Source organism: Nyctereutes procyonoides, unplaced genomic scaffold (assembly GCF_905146905.1).
Source record: "Nyctereutes procyonoides isolate TBG_1078 unplaced genomic scaffold, NYPRO_anot_genome, whole genome shotgun sequence".
NCBI lineage: Eukaryota > Metazoa > Chordata > Mammalia > Carnivora > Canidae > Nyctereutes > Nyctereutes procyonoides.
Window position 1 is genome coordinate 1,356,910 of NW_026575115.1, and position 22,451 is coordinate 1,379,360.

The following is a 22,451-nucleotide window of genomic DNA, read 5'->3' on the forward strand; positions in this document are numbered from 1 at the left end:
TTATTATTCTGATAAAGGATACAGATTACAAGCAAAACAGTTTTTGCGATGTAATCATAAAAAACTTTTGCATCCTGCATACATTATGCAGCATGGCCTCATCACAAAGAATTAATCTCACTCTTTTTGGATGCCAACATTTACCATAAGTGCTTTCTCACATTGATGTAATTTTTTCTTCTCTTTGTCCCTTCTCTGTAGTTGTTTGAAATTACAGTGCCTCTCTCTCAAGGCCCCAAACCAGTAACAATCAGTTTTGCCAATCACACTTCCTGCCGATGTATGTCTAAACTGGACGTTTACAGACAAGTTCATTCCATTATTAGACGTTCCCTGCCAGCAACACTACCACAGTGAGTATGAATTAAATCTTTTTTTTTCTTCATCATCTACTAATATAAAATTATTTTCAAGTAAACACAGTTTATTAAGAGAATTTTTGAGATGTTTGCTATAACATACTGCACCAAATACAAGAGAAGACATTAATTATTTGCACCACGAAAATAAAATTAGACTGAAACAGGAAAGCCCTGTAGTAGTAATTCATAATATAAGTAATATATAATATATGACAATATATAATAATATAAAACAAGTATTTCTGTGGAAGGACACACATCTCACCACTCTTCATATTATCAGTGATTTAGCCTGATTGATCTGACATCCATGAAATCAAGTGTGCAAAGTCATAGGTGATGTTATAGCTAAAAACATTTAAGCCTCAGTAAGATTTTTGGTCCAAAACAAAAACATTTAAAAAATTATTTTACATCTGTTAGCATTCAGTTGCCTTTCTTCAATCTCACTTATTTTTTTCTCTGTTAATATTTGTTGTTGCAGCAAGGAGTGAATACTGAAACATTGATGAATTACTTGACAGAATTTTTGCTATTATTTCATACTAACATTCAAAGTAACATTTGCTATTCAAGTTCCTTTCTCCTATTTTTTAATCTGGTAAATGGCAGCAGATGCTGCACTGGGTCACACAGAAGGACCTGGACAGAGCATCAGGTGTTGACTCTGTGGATAGGTTTTTTTGTGTCTCAGGAAAAATGAGGCCTCCTCTCTGCCAACTAAGTAAAGCAGTTGTGGCAAAAACTAAGGATAACCTAATTTGAGTGAAGTCTGTCCCGAATGTGGGAACAAAAAGGCCTTACCAGCATCTGTGAGTAAATTGACGCTGCTGCATAGTGGTACAAGTACCCCCCAAATTGCTGTAAGTGCAAGTTTACTCACACAGCTCCTGTCCTTACCACCTGTGGCAGCTCATCCATGCTGAGGGCTCCAGCCATTATCCCCATGCCATTCCCAGAGTTAGGTTTCAGGTTGATTGAAAATATTACATCTAAATCTCTCATATTGCTGTGTTTATAATTATATTAGATAAAATAGGTACGAAAATCAAAGATTTATAATTCTGTTTATTTCTACATTATTCATAACACTTGGCTCTCATATTCTTTGAGACCTTGAAATCACATGGTTGTTATTTGTTAGTTTTTTTTCCCTTATGTCACACCCCCAACACTATTGATTTTGGGGGTTGGACAGGAGAGATCTGCCCCAGTGTGTATCTCATTTCCATCACTGGCATCCTCGTCCACTCCATCTTGAATGTATGACTGATCTCATGCCATGGCATTCAGATCAGTTTTTTAGTATCAGATCTCTCTCCAGCTCCTGCATGATATCACATGTAAGCTCTAAAAGGTACCACTTCATTCATCTGACCAGAAACTGTGGAGAAGCAAGACAAGAATGGAAGGCTATTCCTCATTCTGTGACTAGCCTTCCATTCTTGTCTTGCTTCTCCTTTCTCACCAAGTGTGGGTTTCATAAAGTCTCATTCCCTGAACACCAAGCTCATTTCCTGCTCTGTATCTTCTTTCTATTCTGGCCCTGGCTGAAAATAAGTTCCCTTTCTTTTCTGCCTTCCTAAGCCCTCTCCACTTCTCAGAGTGCATGTAAAGGTCTCTGACTGGCATTTATCTTGTCCAAATACTGCTGCTATCTTTGCTTCTTGAATGCCCACAACAATCACTGTATTTGCTTTCTCCTTGCATGAATTTGTCGGGGTCTATAAATGTGGCATGTACAACCAGACTGTGACCATTTCAGGTACAGGTAGATTCATATCCTCTATATACAGCTTATAATCAGGCTTGAAAATTATTGAACCGTTATTCTACTTTCAGCCCTTTACATTCACTGTTTCATTTAACCTGCCCCAAAAGCACTTATGAAGTTGGTGGTAGTTATTAGCCTTATTTTACAGATGAAGCAGCTAATAACTCCAGTGTTGAGGCCAAACAATACACCACTGACCTACCAGTGCTTGTTAGATAAAATAACTTATTTCTCCACAGCATTTTGTAGGAATTGCATGTTTTCCCCAGATTTTTACCATTATTTATTCATATAACTGCTGTACTATATACACAGTCAAAGGCAAGAACAGACAAAAAGAGCAAAAAGGGCCTGTGCCTTCCAATGAGCCAGGTCTAAGCATAAATTCAGGTTTGCCACTAAGTCAGTGTTTAAGGTTGGGTATTCCATGTGTCTGAACTTCAGCTTGCTTATATGTAAAAGCACAAAGATGTAAAGAAGAGTGCATGAAATACTGAATGCTTAGCACAGTACCTGGTGTGTAAGAGAGAGTCAGTAAAGAGATTTATTATTACCATTAAGATTCATATCTGATTCATTCATCTGTGTTTTTCAGTATTTTTACCACTACCTACAATAAGAATTGCACCTCATATTCAAAGTCAGTATGCACTTGGGTCTGTGCAGGTGCAAGATCTATGTTTATATAATATGTGTATAGCATATCTAGTGTATAGATGTAAAGTAAATAAATATGTAACTTTATATGTAATTAAAATCATATGGAACTATAAAGGTAAAACAAAATATTATTTTAGAACACTTTCCTTTACTGAAGTGCTATCCAGCCCTTTTTTCATTATCACCCTCTAAGGATCCTTTTATAGACGTTTTCCCTTATGGCCTCCCCCATAAAATCTTAATACCATAAACCTACTTATATTGGGGCTTTTTACATACAGAAAGTAATGCAATGGATTAAAAATGACAAAAATATTATAGTTAAAAGTCACATTAAAAATGTAAAAGCTGTTAACATTGAATATAATTTTATAACTACCGTATTTGCTAAGACACTTTTAAGGTAACTTATTTAGTGGTAATCAAATTCCATATGGAAAGTACCAATTAATATAAATATATAACCACATAAACATAGTTTTATTTTTTTTTAATTTATTTATTTATGATAGTCACAGAGAGAGAGAGAGAGGAAGAGACATAGGCAGAGGGAGAAGCAGGCTCTATGCACCGGGAGCCCGACGTGGGATTCGATCCCGGGTCTCCAGGATCGCGCCCTGGGCCAAAGGCAGGCGCCAAACCGCTGCGCCACCCAGGGATCCCTAAACATAGTTTTAAAGAAGACATTCCACTCTTATTTTTCCAAAAAAAGGAAGATAAGTTTTTAAATAGTTTCTGTAAAATTTTTTAGAGAACTTAACTTTTGCTTCATATGAGTAAACAACTTGTAACTTCTACAGCTGCTAGATATTCATTTAAATAGTGTCACCACTTCTTTCTTCTCAGCATTTGACATATTCTAATGGATTTGGTAGCTTCTGTAAAATTAAATAATAAAATATAAACTATTTTTACTTAATTCCCAAAGCTCACATCACACACCAAAGCACCAGGGATCAAGCGTAAGCAGCACCCACCAGGCAGCTACCAGGCACCTGTCACTCTATGACTTTGAGATTGAGCACTTGGTCCAGAGAAAGTCCTTTAGTGACAGCCCTCTATTCACTATAATTTTATAGCCTCTATCTTTCATATGCTTTGGATATCCTTAATGCCAGTGCTACTCACATGACAGCCCATAAAACCCAATAGAAATTAAATGCGGATTCAAAAGCTATGGTTGGGTTTTGGAGAGCCAAGAACCCATTGGAAGATCTAAGACTTCTCCCCAGCACTCAATTTTTACTCCCTTACAGATGATAGTGTCCCCATTATCAATGTATGCCTTGTACACGTGATGCCCTTAGATATGTTTTTTCTACTCTATTTTTTTTTTGAATGTTGGTCTCCACTTATTGTGAATTGTGACCGACAATTTAATTGAAAACTACTGGGCAGCCCTGGTGGTGCAGCGGTTTAGCGCTGCCTGCAGCCCAGGGCGTGATCCTGGAGCCCTGGGATCGAGTCCCACGTCGGGCTCCCTGCATGGGACCTGCTTCTCCCTCTGCCTGTATCTCTGCCTCTCTCCCTCTCTCTCTGTTTCTCATGAATAAATAAATAAATTTTTAAAAAAATAAAAAATAAAACCATTTATTAAAAGGGAACAGCTGCCACAATGGCCAAAATTAAGAAATGACAAAAGCAAGGGCTGGAGAGGATGTGGTGCCGCTGGAATGCTCATATATCACTGATGGGAATGTGCAATGGTATGACCATTTGCAGAACATTTTGGCAGATTCCTATGAATTTGAATATACACTTACAAATGCAATCCATAAATTTCCTCCTAGGTATTTACCCTAGATAAATAAAAACACATTTCTCCACAATAACTTGCACACAAATGTTCACATAAGCTTTATTAGCCAATAACTAGAAACAACCCAAATGTCCATCAAAGGTGAATGCCTAAGTAAACTGCAGTGTATCCATACAATAGAACATTACTGAGTAATATGAAAAAAATTAACTCTTGAGCTGTGAACTACATGAATGGCTTTCAAAACATTAAGCTGAGTGACAGAAGCTAACCTAAAAAATACATGTTATAGGATTCAATTTACAAGAACTCTAGAAAAGACAAATACAATCTAAATTGAGAGAAAACATTGCAGTAGTTGCCTGAAGATACAGATGGTGGGGCATTGCTGGAAGGTGCAAAGGGAAGTTCTCGGGGTGATAAAAATATTCTCTATTTTGATTGTGGTAATAGTAGTAACGTGGGTGCATAAACTTGGGGGAAAAAGAGAGTGGATTTAAGATAGGAGCATTTTATCATAGGCAAAATATTTCTCCAAAAAAATGGATTTTTGAAAAGCCAAGAGAAACAGGTCCTTTTACTAATGATAATTTTGAAATTCATTTAGGTTTAAAATGGTAGATTGCTTAAAATCTTTATGGTAACTAGGTCAGATCTTTTAAGATTCTCATGATTTCCCCAGTGGGGAGAGCCTCCTAGCCCTCCTTTGTGTGGAATTTGCAATTTCTCAGCAGTGGCCCCAGCCGTCCCCAAGCTCTGTGGTGTCAGCAAAGCTTTCCCAAGTGCATGGCATTATGTCCCCATTATTATGAGGTTAAATAAGTAGCAGACCATCTGTTTTACATTACTTATGAAGAAGTATAATTCAATAAATAAATGAATCGTTCATAAAATGAGTCATTCATAAAGTAATTGTTGAATCTCTAAAACAGGCAAAGAATGCTTCAAGGTAGTGTGAGAGAGGATAAGCATGAGCCTAGCTGCTTCTGGCCTCATAGCACTCACAGTCAAAGAAAGACGACACGTGTTATATCTGTAGTAGTAGTAGTAGTAGTAGTAGTAGTAGTAGTAGTAGTAGAAGTTCACTAAATATTACTATGCACAAGCATTGGGCGCACATTGCCTCATGCTCATCCTAGCCCTGTCAGGTGACTGCGCTGATGATTCACACCACAGAGCACAGGGCTGAAGGCTATGCATACTACATGCAGCTTCCTGGTTAGAAAATTCATTTCCTGCTTTGAGTTTCACTAGTTTCTGTAAACTTTTTGTGACTCATTTTCTTCATCTGCAAAAAAATAAATAAATAAATCCAAATGTTATAAATAACAATGCAGCATAACATTTATAACCTAATCCTCATGATCAACCCATTCAGTGACATTATACTGTATTAAATATTAGTCTGATACTGTATAATGATGTAACAGGATAAGAGCAATAGTGAGAATGATGACAACACCTAACAAATAGGGATGTGGCGATGTTTATAATCTGTCATCCCTGGTCAACATTATCACAGTGCCTGACACCCAACAGTGAGTTTTCAATAAATTTTGGCTGAAATTTTACAGACATTTTTACAAATGAGAAAATTGAGCACTAGAAATGTTAATTAGCACAAACCTAATAGCTAAGAAAAGTGCCAGAAAAATTAAAATTCAAGTCTTTTTAGCTCATAAACCCATGTTTTCCCCCAATAGCTGATAGAATTTCTAATATTTACAAAACAAAAACCTTTCAAGTCTCAATACCAGTAGCACTAAAATAGATCAGAAATTCCAGAGACAGAAGAGATTATCTCTAGAAGCAGTTAGATATCAATATTCTTATTGATGTTCTCACAGATTTTTCTCTCTCCTTCCATTTATTTCCTCTTTATTTTCCTTCAGCTTGAATACCATGGATCCCCATGACCCCTTACATGGAGGGCCTCTTTTCTGGAGGGAGTCATTTGCAAATAAGAAGTGATGCCCTAGATTTTGTTAGTTGGTAGAAGTAGTACTCATTCATTCATGAAATTTTTATGTTGAGTCTTACACATGTGTCACACCATCCTAAGAGATGTAGGACATTTAAAAAAATAGATAATATAATTCCTTAACTAAAGCAGCTCATGTGCCAGAGTATAAACACAAGTATATCTCATGTAATAAGTACATAAAACACATGCTCTGATTTATTGAGTCATTCATCAAACAGTTCCTGTGTGTCTACGTGGTATTGCTATGATGCTAGACTGAAAAGAATGGTAGACAGGATCGCTCCTCTAGAGAAATCTCATAAGCAACTCAGACCTATGAACACGGAACTGGAGCTAGGGTTGCAGAAGAAGTAGGTATGCAGGATGCATGCCTACCATCGAGCAAGAGACAGAGTGGACCTGCCTGAGTCTGCAGAACTACACAGAATTGCATCTGCCATGCCAAAGGTGGACTTTTTCTTCAAGTCTCTCAAGAACCATTAGAAGGTACATGTAGGACTCGTGGTATTTACATTGTATATTATAGAAAAAACAACTTGTCCTGAAGGCAGTGTAGTAGGTGGGTTGGAGGAGCAAAAAGTGGAAAAATTGAAGAAGCTTCTAAAATAATCTGATACAGAAATAACAAGAGTGGGATCCACAGCAATGGAAATGGGGATGGAGAGGAAAGAGGCGGGAAGACATTTTTCAGAAAACCCACCACTTGAGAGCTACATGCGTGGGACAACACAGAGGCAGGAGTTGAGGATGAAAGTATACACAGATGATACAAACACAGAATATCTGCTCACAGGAAGGATGGATTGGAAAAGGAGAACATGGGTTGGATATGCACATTGGTATTTGTGGTCTCTGTAAGAAATCACGCTGAAATGATTGGTAAGCAGTGGGATCTGGAGCTAGGAGGACACGAAGATGGGCATACTTTTTTGGTACTACCAGCATGAAGCTGGTGGAGCACTGGAAGAGATGAACCCAACCAAGGAAAATACAGACTGTAAAAGGAGAAGCAGCAGCTGACATCATGAGAATTATCAATATTTTGGAAGCTGGGCAAAACAATGGTCCGTGCAGGAGACTAAGAACAGTCAGAAAAAATAAAATTAAAAACTAGTTATTACAAAATCCAAAAGATACTGCAAAACCAACAAGAATTCAAGGAAAGAAGTGATAAGATGACCAAGTATTAGGTAATGCTCAAGAATGACAAGGACTGACCCATTATCTGAAGGACACAGAATGGAGATAGCATGTTTATTTATTCATAACCTACATTGCATAAGGACCTTGAGAACGAAGCAGAGGAAACAAGAGGGTGAAATTCTCAATTACACATGAGAAACTGAATCAGAGGGATTAAGCCATTTTCCCCAACATCTCACAGCTGAGAGGAGCAAACCAGGGATTTGGAGTTGATCCATTCCTTTGGGGACGTAGTCTTACTGCATTTTTAACTTCTTTAAATTAAAAAAAAAAAATCTTCAAATATAGTAAAAGTCCAAAAAAAAAAAAAAAAAAAAAAAACAAACCACCATCCCAATATATCCCTCCAATCTGATCTGAAATTCAACAACTACTGTGTCATATTCACTTAACATACAACCCAAAACCCCAGTCATTATTCTTCATTCTTATTCATGCTCTTCCATATGTATGGCACACGGATGTATTAACATATGACAGAAGAAGTAGTACAGCTTGTGGTTAAAATATTTGTGTTAAAATGGTGACTTTATTTTTATCTCTCTACAGTAGGTTTTAGACATGTAATCATTTTGAGGTCTGTAGGCCTGGTTTGTTCAGTAAATACCTGTATATCATTCCATTATATGAATGAATGAATGAATGAATGAATGAATGTTCATGCTTATTCTATGATACACACTCTACTACATATTAGGAAGAGAGTAAAATCAAAGGAGAGGGAGGTCACATTTGAAAGGCAAGTGTCTTGAAGTGAATTTTACCCAGTGGTCAACTTATTGGTCACTTGGTTCTCATTGACAATGTCCCTATAGGATTCCTAAGGGAAACAACACATTCTGGGGACAATGAATAGACCAGAATAACTTAATTGAATATTAATCAGTGAAGGCCATAGGAGATTAAATTAAAAGGCAATGCTAAGGCTGTGCTTTAGAAGCTTTGGGCACTGGCCTGGAGAGTCTCACCTTTTCTGTAGAGGTATTGGGGTAGCCTGAGGAGTCCTTTTGTACAGGAATGATGAAACCATGTTCACCAGAGCCAGAGAACCTTGAATTTCTTTTTTAATGAGTGCCAAAAATAGGTGATTTCAACCTCATAAAGAGGTTCTGTCAGTCTTTGGGGGAGAATCTTGGTGTGATGAGAGAGGAAAAGAAGGGTGAAAAATGAGAAAATGGAAAAGTCTAGCCTGAAGGCTCATTGTTTTTATTTGTTTACTGGTTTTCATTTCTTTAAAAAAAAAATGTCAACATTGCTTACCAAGACACTAGATAAAACATACTTGCTTCTAAGAAGTTAGAGTTATTTGGGCTTATTAAGGAAAATTTCATTCTTGTGAGACCTCATCTCTTCTCTAAGGAACAGAGTAAATTTATAGCCCTGGCAACCTTTGATGTAGAACTTGAGTGCTCACTGTCTTTGTTAATCTATAACAGATCCTCGGTCTGAATGCTCAGAAGTTTCAATATCCATGATGGTTTTTTTCTCATTTTAATTGTTCCTTTCCTTTTCATTTCAAAATCATACATAGTTGCTTCACCAAAAATAGAGATAAACAGTACAGCATGATGCATTTAACAAACTGCATCAGAGCAGAAATGCAGAGAGAACACATCTGCCAACTAAACTGGGACACAGTCTTGCACCCATTGATTAGAAACTACTTTTCCAGTGTTTTAAAACACACATCTGTGTTCTGGCTTAAAAATATCCTCTTTCTAGGTTTAAAACCCTCATGATAATATGCAATTATTTTTTACATCTTAATTCACATGTCTGTTCATCCTTTAAAAAAAAAAGCTCGTTTTTATCTAAATATTGTCTAACACCTTCAAGTGAGCGCCTATTGATAGGAATTGATTGATCCATGGAACTCAAGTAAGAGTCTCTAGACCCTGGAACATGTTTTTTTTTTTAAAGGAAGCTAATTGTGCTGTGCAGAGTACCCACCCTTTGGACTATCTGGTTTCTGCCTTCTAAAAGCTAGCAGTTGGAAGCACAGCATTGCTATGGCTTGCTGACTGATTGGTAGAAATTTTAGCAAAAGGTGGGAAATATTCCATCAGTATATCCTCTGCACTGAGGTTGTCATTGTCATGTTACCCAAAGGTGGGAACTATTAGATCAAAGAGTTTCTCAACTTAATATCAAGTTCAACTAAAACACACTGATGATTATTTTTAATAACTATCTACATTAGACCAAATCTATCATTTTCTAAATATTTTTGCTAGACCTCTTTTTTTTAATAAATTAATTTTATTGGTGTTCAGTTTACCAACATACAGAATAACACCCAGTGCTCATCCCGTCAAGTGTCCCCCTCAGTGCCCGTCACCCATTCACCCCCACCCCCCGCCCTCCTCCCCCTCCACCACCCCTAGTTCATTTCCCAGAGTTAGAAGTCTTTATGCTCTGTCTCCCTTTCTGATATTTCCCACACATTTCTTCTCCCTTCCCTTATATTCCCTTTCACTATTATTCATATTCCCCAAATGAATGAGAACATACACTGTTTGTCCTTCTCCGATTGCTAGACCTTTTTTAAGCAGTTTTAGGCTCACAGAAAAATTGAACAAAAAGTACAAAGAATTCCCATATACTTCTTCCCCAGATTCCTCCAACACCTTGCATTACATAGTCAAGTATATTCAAGGGCCATGCATGAGGAACTCAAAGTAAACACAACAATTCAACGTCTTTGGTAATAAAACTGTTGAAGTATTTTACCCAGGGCTCTGTGGCTCTAATAATGAAAGAAAAGAGTTGCCCTTCCTGCTGCTATTCTGACAAGCAGTCTTGGGCCAAAGGGTCTGGACAGATACTCTTTCAAAGGATAATTATAGATTTGAGTGATTGTTAATCACAGTGGGTGAAGTTCAGATGACATCAGCAGTTGGCATTTAGGGAATCAAAACTGTATTTGGATATTTATCAAAATTATTAACATGGTCAGAGTCCCCTCCCCCCCGCCCTGCTCCATATGTTTTCATAATACAATACAGAGCATCTTACTGAATAGATATAAAGATGCTTAGAAGGAATGTATGAGAGCTCACAATACCATGCTTTCAACCTAATGTTACTGGATCACATTCCACATTTAATAAGACTTTAGGCAGGATAGCTGTTTGAGAAACATGATTGTGTACTATAGGTACCACATGATCAGCAGAATTTTAATCACTTGGGTTGTTGTAAAGACACTTTATGAAAAGAGATGCCTTTGAGAATATTTGATTAATATCACAGTTCATGTCCACAGAAAGAATTTGCTTTTCTAAAAAGTCATTGAATGCTACAAGTTGAATTGGTATTCAACATTCATATTGGATAATCTATGTAATATTTTAAGAGATATTTGGTAAATTGGATCAAAAGTAGTTTAAATAAATCAAGATGCAGGATTATTTTCACTTAGAAATATGTTACAAAATATATTCCATTCAGCTCAGTTCTCCCTAATACCAAACAAAAGGTGGTAGTGTGTCTATATTCCTTAAATATGGATATTTGGGGAGTCAGGGAATTTCCCAGTATACAGACACTCTAGTGCCAAAAGTATAGAGAAGATGAAAGACCCCAATCAGTGGTATGCACAAAACAGCCTACTACAGTGTCCAAAGCATGAGAGCTAGCAACTATTACCCAAGATGTAGGATTTAATCTCACAGAACATACTAGTCATAAAATTTCAAAAGAGAGATAAATGATAAGAATAATCATTAAATACATTGTTTTTGAACACATATATACCCTTAAATTTCTGTCCTCTGATTTTAACTAGCAACAGCTACTTAATTAGCTGAATGAGTTAATGAAATCATTCTTAGAAAAGCATCTTTTTCCTTCATAACTATTACAAACAGAATTGTGGTTGTGTTTATGGGGTGTGGGGGCGGGCTGAGAAAGGCAAAGTAGGAAAGTTAATTTATTTACGTGTGATTCTCAGCATAGACCTGCTTTATAAATAATTGCATAATCTTCTGCTTTGTAGACAAATTGTGTCTTTAAATCAATGTTTTATAAATACAGTATAAAAATAATTTATTTAAATTTGTTACTGTATTTTACACACGTTGGCCTTCAGAACTTGGAGAAAAATTTCAATAGGATAAAAATGCTTTGGAGATGAAGATATGTGGAAGATAAGTAAATTGTGCTAACTTCTATCCACATCAAAAACATTTTCTTTCATTCTAAGATAATGTTTGGCAATTGTGTCTCCCTTTTTTTCACACTAGAAGCTTTAAAGGCCAAGAACTTGCCATTCACTTTTAGGGTAGGGAACCTCATTTAGTAATCATGAAAATACATCCCATGCAAATATATGTATCTTTAATTAAATGGTATCTAACAGGATTCCAAAGTTCAACATTAAAATACGTTAACATTGATAAGTAGTAGTAGTTTCTTATTTTTGGCAAAGTTTCTAAAGTGATATTTTTCTAGAAATTTAAATTAAGTTTTAAGACTATTGGAAATTAAAATATTTAATTCACCTTGAGCAAAGCATAATTAGTTCACAAAATAAAGTGTATGTTGGCAAAAACACTTAAGTTATAACATAATTGAAATTGTTATTCTGAAGGCCATATTTCTATTTATCGTGAATGTGCAAAACCAAAAGGGTTAGTGTAGCCAGATTATATGAAGTTAGTCAATGTTGTAAAACTAGACACTAGACACCTTGTTGTTTTATATGACATTTTCAGAAATACATTCCTACATTTGATTCTACAAACGGTCCATGTTTTTGAATTTACATTTTTAAAGATGTGAAATATTCAAGAGGAAACTCTTTTCCCTCACCACATGAAAAATAGGAAATGTTTTATTTTCCTATCCCGTTAGGGTGAACAATTTTGTATACCTACTTTAACTTCAGCACAGAAATTTAGTGCATTCCCCTGCAGTTGAAGACCTCTCCTGGACCAGTCCCACTGAGGCTAGTGACTGAGCTCATTCTTGACACTTTTCCCCATAGAAATAAATAGCTCAGATGCGTTTATCACCTTTAATGACCGTAACTAAAAAACGAATACACTGGACTTTGCTACCATATACACACATACACATACACCACACGTGGGAGAGGGGGAGGTTATATATTTGAGGGAGTGTACATGCATATTTACATATGCATATAACAAAATATATGCATGTAGAGAACTGAAATATAGTTGCAGAAAGAAGTCTTTATCACATGCATTCTAATAGTATTTTATTACGTATCCTTCTTTTACCTTACAAATGCATTTTCCAACCCTTATAATTGATTTCATAACCCACTGATGGATTACAACTAACAACTGGAAGAACACTGGCTTAGGTAATAGCAGTATAAATCACGTATTGGCAAAATGATAATGCCTTTCTACTGCAACCACCATAGCACTGTGCCCTCTCGATACCAACATGGGAGTGTGTTCCTTAAATCATGTATATGTCAACATGGAAGCAACACAGCCAAAATGGATTACCTTCATTTATAGAAGAGTGGTCTGAGTTTCATTCAGCCAGGATTTATTGCATTACTATTCTATAACTAAACATAGGAGCATCTTACTTGATGGAAGGGACTAAAGCTTTGGATAGGAGGTAAATGAAAAAAACAATGATATTGTTTTGGAAAATGGAGAAATACTGTTCAAATTTTTTTGTGGAACAATGTACAATCATGATTAACCAAGGAAATAGTAATGACAAAAATATGTGCTAAATGAAGACTTGCTCTTGGGAACACATAAAGTTATTAGGAATGTATAGGGTTCGCCAAGGCATGCAGCTAACTGAAAAAGCGAGGTTTCAAATAGCATGTAAGCTTCTGTATAGCAGAATGGGAAAAAATATATGCATACATACATACATATACATTTTATTTTATTTATAAAAAGAACCACTGAAAACATAAACCAAAACTACAAAAAGGATCAGCATGCTGAGGACATGGATCAGAATCCTCTGAATATATATTTTTCTCATAATTTTAACAGGAAACACAAATTTTCAAAAACTTAAATTATAAAGAAAAAGGCATATAGTATATGCAGGATAAGGCAAATATCTTACTTTTATACACACACACACACACACACACACACATACATATATATTATATATACCTAAGCAAATATGAAGATTGTTAAGAACAAAAATTTTAATGGAAGTTATTAGTATGAGGTCAAGAGGTAAATTTAAAAACCAGTAATGTTAAATCATATTTGGAAATAACACTAAGACTGTTTTTTTTTTCCCTAAAACTACGTACAGGTATCTTTTACTTAAGAGCAATAACCTATTTCCAAAAATATATATTGCAAACAAATTTTTATTGTGCTAAACAGGAGGAATTAAGCCCCACACATAACTAATTTCCTACAAAGAACTTAAAGATAATACCTGTAGAAAAGTAACACCCTATCTTGATAGGATCTGAAATGCTCAGACATTGTTTCCTTGACATCCAACAATTGTTATGGTTGTCAACACGTGGCTTCCTTATATGTGATTACCTGGGTTATTTGCATGCTGAATGAGAAATTATTAGCCCATGTTATGGGACAGCGGATAACACACAGCATTCAAAAACCTTTTAAAAATCAAAAATAAATTCAAGATAACTTTCCATCATAGATGGTTTTCATTAAGCTGGAGACATGGCCCTTGCAGGAGGTTACAAGGGAGGAGGATAAGGGTAAGACAGTCATTGCCATTTGAGGTTGTGTCAAGAGGTGTGCGGAGGGAGTTTTAGGCAGACTGCCTCACCGAATGGAGCAGATAGAGATCCTCTGGGTCTTGGAGCTGCTGTAGAGACTCCTGGGTGGGAGAGATGCCGTATATCCTCAGAGGTGGTTGTTGAGGAAAAATGCGTTAACAAAGCAGATGTGCTTACACGGTTCAAAAAGTCCTTCCTGAGGTGCTAAATGAGACATCTGGCTGTCTTTTCAAGAAAGGCGTATCTCTGTATCATCACACAGTAGGGCCCTGAAACTTTTCTTAGCAATATCCAAAGCACATTACCTGTGTGTTTACACTCGGCGCACCTGTTAAGATGTCTACGCAGGACTGTCAAGTTCTATCAGCCTGGAATGTAACTCAACACCCTTCTATCACGTATTGTTCACGATATTGAATGTGAAAGATAATTATTTCCCCTGCACTGACCTCAGCTGAAAAGTAAGGTAGTGAGGGGTTTATATACACTCCCTAAGTTAGGATATTAAGAGCCATGAATCCTTCTACTGGGTGAACATTAACTAAGGAGACATTCTGTGGGGTATGCGTGCACTTCTAGCTCCGCACCCTGAAAAGTCAAGAAGTGATGTAACCTGATGGCACCCAACAGACCGATTCCCACATGCCATTTCTCAACAAACAGAATTGGGTTCCTTGAAGGAACGGCCATTTCTAGGTGTGGAGGAGGCAGTGGGCAGGATGAGCTTGTGACTTCTGTTTGTGTCAGAGAACAGAGAAGCTCCCCACTGCACGGCTCATTTCAGCCAGGCGCCAACATGAAGGAGTCCCAGTTAACCAGCAGTCAGACAGCTGGAGCAGAGGAGCACTCCGTGGGCTTGATTGAAGCCCGTATGTTTGTAATTTTTACTGAAAGAAGTAGTGAGGACATAAGAGGAGAGACGGAGGGAGGGAGGGAGGAAAAACTAAAACAGCAGCAACAACAACGACAAACATGGTCTTCGATGCCTTCCTGGTGGAGTGTAGAGAGGAAATTTTGGATTCATAGACCCTTTACAAGTATCTGTGTTTCAGAAATAAGTCCTAGAGGTCAACATGTGAAGATGTTTCCTGTGGAATTGTTTGAAAAAGCCACAAATTGGAATTATTTAAATAATTCCCAAGAGATTAATCATAGTGCTCATGCATTTTATGGACCACTGTGTAGCCACTAACAGAACATTTTGGAATGACCTACGAAGATATGCACAATATACTGTTCAGTGGAAGAAGGCAGTTGCAGAGTGATATGAGAGCCTTATCCCCTTTTTACACACATAAAACCACCATGTGATTACACAAATAAACATATTTGCCTTATCAAGATAAAAGTCTGGAGGGATAGAAGACGGGACCACTAAGTGGTCAGCTCTGGGGTTAGAATTTGACTGCATATGTAGGGGCAGGGGGGCAGTTTGAGAAGGAACTTCCACATCTCATTTCATATATCCTGACATCCTTCCACAGCTTCCTCTCGAGCATGCGCCGGCTTTGTGATACACGGGTAAGAGATGCTCCCTTCTGTGTCCCAGGTAGACCATTCTTGCTTAACTTGTCTGTCTCTCCCAAAGGTGCCAAGCTGCAAACAAGACTTGCCCCACAAATTACATCTGGAATAATCATCTCTGCAGATGCCTGGCTCAGCAAGATTTTATTTTTGCCTCAAATTCTGGAGATGGTAAGCAGAACGGTGTTTTAAAGACTAAATGCCACGCATCTCTGGTTTGATTCACAAATAATTTAATATTGTTAAAATCACCTGCACAACCTTCAGGTTTTCATACTCTGAAGTAAGCGGCTGTAAAACGGGATGCTTTCCACTTGACATTGGTACCGTTTTGAACTCCCTTGTAAAGGAGCGTACCCATGTCTGTGCATCACCCTCTAATGCAAAACATAAAGAGAGGCTGCTAAATGCTTTTAATTGTCTCAGGCCACACCCAAACGAAGTAAGGTGTAGTAAAGATGTCTGACTGTGTTTGTCTAGACTCTACAGATGGATTCCATGACATCTGTGGACCTAACAAGGAGCTAGATGAAGAAACGTGTCAGTGTGTCTGCAGAGGGGGGCTCCGGCCTTCCAGCTGTGGACCCCACAAGGAACTAGACAGAAACTCCTGCCAGTGTGTCTGTAAAAACAAACTGTTACCCAACTCGTGTGGGGCCAACAGAGAATTTGATGAAAACACGTGCCAGTGCGTATGTAAAAGAACCTGCCCAAGAAATCAACCCCTAAACCCTGGAAAATGTGCCTGTGAGTGTACAGAAAATTCACAGAAATGCTTCTTAAAAGGAAAGAAATTTCAACATCAAACATGCAGGTAAGAAATCTCCAGGGGCACCCCAGGTGGCTCAGTGGTTTAGTGCCACCTTCAGCCCAGGGCATGAACCTGGAGTCCCTGGATGAAGTCCTGCGTTGGGCTCCCTGCATGGAGCCTGCTTCTCCCTCTGCCTGTGTCTCTGCCTCTCTCTCTCTCTCTCTCTCTCTCTCTCTCTCTCTCTCTCTCTCGTGAATAAATAAATAAAATCTTAAAAAAGAAAAAAAGAAGAAATCTCCATGAACAGTGTTTGTTTCTCTTACTGGGAAGAGTCTTCTCAACCAAAATAGCAGGTGCTTTTTAGAATGAGACCAGTAAGTTCCGGAAGACAAGTTCTGTTATTTTCTAACCAATGCTTGACTTTGACTGAGACTGTGTTTACTCCTGAAAAAAAAAAAAAAAAAAAAAAGTAAGACCAGAGCCCTGAGACCCAAAACCAGAGCTGAGCTCAGAATACACTCCTCCTGCTTGGCCCGGGGCCTAGGGCTGATGCCGTGGTGCTGAGCGCAGGCTGGGAGACAGATGCACAGGACAGTCACTTGAGGAGCGTTTCCAGAACATCCAAACACCCACACCTGTCCCCTGCCCAAATTCTGACACCTAATGGAGGACAGCTGCTCCAGGTGCAGAAAATCTCAGGCCAAATTTACAAAGGATAGGATCGTGCCACTAAACGTAGAATTGTATCTAGAAAAATACTTAGGTTAAGTATTTAGTGGAATTGGAGAAATAAATTCTATTGTTAAAGATCACTCAAGGCTCACTCCTTGAACATTGATTCCCCTTCTTCACCAAGAACAACAAAATAAGACTTAGACTCAAACAGCACCCTGAACTACTTACTTCCTCTTTAACCTCAGGGTAAGTGGAGTCGGGGTGGGGGAAGGTTACTCTTTTAGCCAGATCTGTGTTTTTGGCATTTCCTTCAACACTGCTCGACCAGACGGGTCTTCTCTCTTCCCTATGTTTGACATCTTTGACTTCTTTTCTTTCCCCTGGGTTTCTGAGAGTTCCCAAGCCTCTTCTATATTTTTAGCATCTTACTGTGATGCTGAGCACACTTTAGCAGTGAAACTCTGTCCTCTTCAAAGTTGCTCCAAGACCTAGGCATTCAGGATTTGCCTTCACCTCTTTCATCTCTCATCTATTCAACCAACTGTAACCCGGGTATGCCCCGGAGCACCATGAGAAAGTTCTATTTGAGGTCCCAATAGACTCGACTGCTAAATCCAGTGGACAAGTTGGTCTTCGTGTAACCTGTCTTCTCTGTACCTTTTTCTTGAAGCACCCCTCTTTTGACCGCCATAACATTTTACTTCCATCACCTCCACTGGGTTCTCTTCTTCCAACCTACTCTTTAGAGGTGCCAGTAATGCGCAGACAACAGATGATCACTCACGTGACTTAAATCTTAAATTTCATTTCTTTATCATTTCACATCGGCATTAATGTTTATTACCTTTCCCCAGTAAATAAAACGTCCATCTTTTTTAATCTTCACGAGTTTTGTGCTCCCATTTTAATTTATATTTCTAGTGATCCATCCACACTATCATTTTAGCTACTGCTTAAGGGAACTTCAGTGAATCTAGGTAACTCATGGATGACATTTTATCTTCCATTATTGCTTTAGAGTGCCTTATGGGGATGCTTTTGTTTCATTTTTAGGATATTTTGAGCAATAACTGTATTTCAGTTTTATTTGCAGATCCCCTACTATATCAGAGGATCGTTCAAAAAAATGCAGAATAATGTATAGATACTAAAGATTATTAAACCATCTTGTATATTGAACCCTTCTGAGTGAACCTTAGCATGGTTGCCAAACCTAACTTTGTTTACAGAAGACTAACCAGCCATCATATTTTTCTATAGAATTCTTATATTAACTTAGGAGAAAGGATTTCTACCTTTGTATTTCTTCTAATAGTATACTGTTTCATGAAGATTTTCTATTTACTGAAACCTTCAAGTGTTCATTTTTCTAAGGCTATACTTTCAGGTTATATGTATATATTGAAGCAAAAAAAAAGGTAATTTAACATCTTGAAAATATGTACATTCATTTTCTCTTAATATTTATTCCAAAAGTGAGGGGGGTGCAAAGTATATATTTTTTGCCCACTGCCTTAAATCAGCAACTTTCATCAATTATTGAGAATTGAATCTCTTTAGTAAAGGAATACCAGAAGTCTTGTAATAATGCATTTGTGCTTAGAAATAAAAAATAATAATAATAATATCTTAACTAGATATGCTTTCTTTTCTACTAGAGCCCAAGAAATGAAACTTCAGACTCACATTTGCAGTCTCCCTGTAGTGTGCACTTTTGATTCCACTGCCAGGTCACCTTGCATTGCTCCCTGGACACCCAACCCTTTCTCGCAGTGGACACTCACACTCCCACGGCCTCTTCAGAGGCAGCTCCCATTTGCTGGAGCACTAGGGCCCTTTGATCATCTGCCCTTTCACTACTCCTGGAAACCAGGAAGTCTAGGGTAGGAAGAGAGAGGGTGCCCCTAGCAAGCACTATCCTGCTCCCCCTGCCCCAGACCACCCCCTTCCCACCTGGAGCCCAGGCAGCTCAGACAGAGACATGGAGTGAGGTTGGGGCTCCCCACTGAGGACCATGGTCCTGCCAATGTGGGCTGCAGTTAATCCCTTCCAAGTCTGGGTTCCATATAAGTCCCAGACTCTTGTGAACTGTGCCATACTTCTTTGCTCACACCACATCGACAGACCTGAATCCCTCACTTTCATGGTTTCTGGGTTAGGTTCCTTTCATCCGGGGACGCAGAGAGCACTTCAAAAGAACCAACACTCACATCATCTCACTCTCCCATCTGCTCTAGCAGCAAGACTGCTTTAGGCTTTTCTATTCTTCCTCAGTTTCTGTTAAGTCTCAGCACAAACTTCAATAAGACGTAAACCTAAGAATAATTTTATGATAAAATGAGTAACTTTGTGCTCATTTTAAATCTAGAGAAACCACCATGTCTGTCCCATAATGAATTCGTTGCTTTGGTCTTTAACAAAAATGTGTTTCTCCTTGTTTTTCTAGCTGTTACAGAAGACCATGTACAAACCGACTGAGGCATTGTGAGCAAGGACTTATATTTAGTGAAGAAGTATGTCGCTGTGTCCCTTCATACTGGAAAAGACCACAGATGAACTAAGACTGTACTGTTTTCCAGTTTGCCATTTCTTTATCTTGGAAAACCGTGTTGCCACATTAGAACTATCTGTGAACACAGAGACCTTGGTGGGACCATGGAGACAGAGACAGAAGTCAGTGTTTGCTGACCTGTGTGGATAACTTTACAGAAACGGACTGGAGCTCATCTGCAAAAGACCTCTTTTAATGACTGGTTTTTCTGCCAATGACCAGACAGCTGAGGTTTTTCTCTTGTGATTAAAAAAAAAATAATGACTATATAATTTATTTCCACTAAAAATATTGTTTCTGCATTCATGTTTATAGCAATAACAATTGGTAAAGCTCACTGTGATCAATATTTTTATATCATGCAAAATATGTTTAAAATAAAATGAAAATTGTATTATAAACTGGAAAGTTCAGTCCATTACTATCAGACACAATAAGCAAAACTTGATGATAGGAAAACATTCAAACATTCCTGCTCTTTCTCTTTTCCTCCAGTCAGATGTCAGATTTTGACTATTATGAAAATGTGTGATCCTAGAAAAGAAAGTTCCAGAGAGACAGCAGTTGCTATTACATTTTATTTGAACTCATCTCTCACTATATGTCATGATTATGTTTTAGCACATGACATTTTTTAATTTATAACCAAGTGAGTTGATATGCTGCTTAGCATGTCCATGTGATGGAAGCTATTCGGTGCACTGGGATCATTCCGACTCTTCACTTGCTTTATTATCCCCCGGTATGTATTCAAATGGCTTTTAAATATTTTACTCAAAAAGAATCTTGCCCAGATATTTAACTCCTCCTGACCAACTAAAATACTTTTTGTGAGCTGAAATGCTCCTCTCTGGCACATATAAACTGGAGATCATGTTTAAATACTCTTATATATTAAAAAGGAGACATTTCAATAACACAATTGAAGTGCATGTCTCATGTTTAAGAGGGCATCATGCTAAAATACTTTTCTCTGGGAACAAATATTTTGCCTACATAAACACAACCATATGAGTAGTTCACTTATTGACAGAGGATTATTTGCTGGTCGGATAGAGCTGCTAGCAAAGAATAAGACATAACTGCTAGCAATACATAAAAAGACAAGGCTACAGCAATACATAAAAACAGTAATCCTGAAAGGAGAAGAAAATTCTATCGAGCTATATAAATATAAGCCTCCTAAAGCTTGCAAATTTAACAAAAATGTTTTTAAATGGTGTAGGCAACAACTCAAAATATTATCATCTGTGTTTTGCCATAAAATAGTTTTCTTTAAAAGTATTTCAACAGACTGATGCGTTAAACGTGTTCTGAGTATTTTCAGTATTGACTTTTAAAATAATGTTACGTGTAATGTTTAGAAAAGTCCAGTTACATGCTCTGCATAACTTAAACATAGAGTTTATAAGGCCGATTTTTTCATGTATTGGGGACAAAATGCTCTTCTGAAATTCTCTCATTATATACATTTATGGACCATCTTCTTATTTTTTTAGTGAGGATGGCTGAAGCCTTAAGGGAGAAAATCTATCCATTATACATCCTTATGTTCAAACCACAGTCCAAGTCATTTTCAAACACGAGAACAGTAGAAGACAATAATAATAACTAATAATACAAAAGAAAAAGCAAATTAAATTTGACTAAAGCTATAGTTTCCATCAATATTGCTCAATAAGAACAAGCTCAAAAAAAAAAAAAAAACAAGCTCAGGGATGACTACCAACAGAAAAGTGGAATCAAAATAAATAACATCTTTCCACCTAATGGGGAGGAATAGTTGGTGTCTAGTCCATAAACTGGTCACCATCTATGAAATACAACTGACGTTCAATTCAATCATTTTTTATCACACTTGAGCCAAGAATGTAAGCAAACAAACATTATGTAATCTATTATGGCAATCTGGCTAATTGTTTCTAGTTTTTTTTTTAATTTTTTTTTATAAATTAATTTTTATTGGTGTTCAATTTACCAACATACAGAATAACACCCAGTGCTCATCCCGTCAAGTGTCCCCCTCCGTGCCCGTCACCCATTCACCCCCACCCCCCGCCCTCCTCCCCTTCCACCACCCCTAGTTCATTTCCCAGAGTTAGAAGTCTTTATGTTCTGTGTCCCTTTCTGATATCTCCCACACATTTCTTCTCCCTTCCCTTATATTCCCCTTCACTATTATTCATATTCCCCAAATGAGTGAGAACATACACTGTTTGTCCTTCTCCGATTGACTTACTTCACTCAGCATAATACCCTCCAGTTCCATCCACGTTGAAGCAAATGGTGGGTATTTGTCGTTTCTAATGGCTGAGTAATATTCCATTGTATACATAGACCACATCTTCTTTATCCATTCATCTTTCGATGGGCACCGAGGCTCCTTCCACAGTTTGGCTATTGTGGACATGGCTGCTAGAAACATCGGGGTGCAGGTGCCCCGGCGTTTCATTGCATCTGAATCTTCGGGGTAAATCCCTAACAGTGCAA

The 22,451-nt window shown here is 37.6% G+C and overlaps 1 protein-coding gene across 1 annotated transcript in view; it reads left to right on the forward strand.

Annotated features, from left to right (window-relative positions):
• VEGFC (vascular endothelial growth factor C) overlaps positions 1–20,629 on the forward strand; it is a 105,493-nt gene extending 84,864 nt beyond the window's left edge. Inside the window, 4 exon segments of the mRNA XM_055333796.1 lie at positions 202–353; positions 16,049–16,155; positions 16,465–16,798; positions 19,857–20,629. Of these exon segments, the coding sequence (XP_055189771.1) occupies positions 202–353; positions 16,049–16,155; positions 16,465–16,798; positions 19,857–19,971 (708 nt within the window). The 3' untranslated portion in view covers positions 19,972–20,629.
• The last annotated feature ends 1,822 nt before the right edge of the window (positions 20,630–22,451 follow it).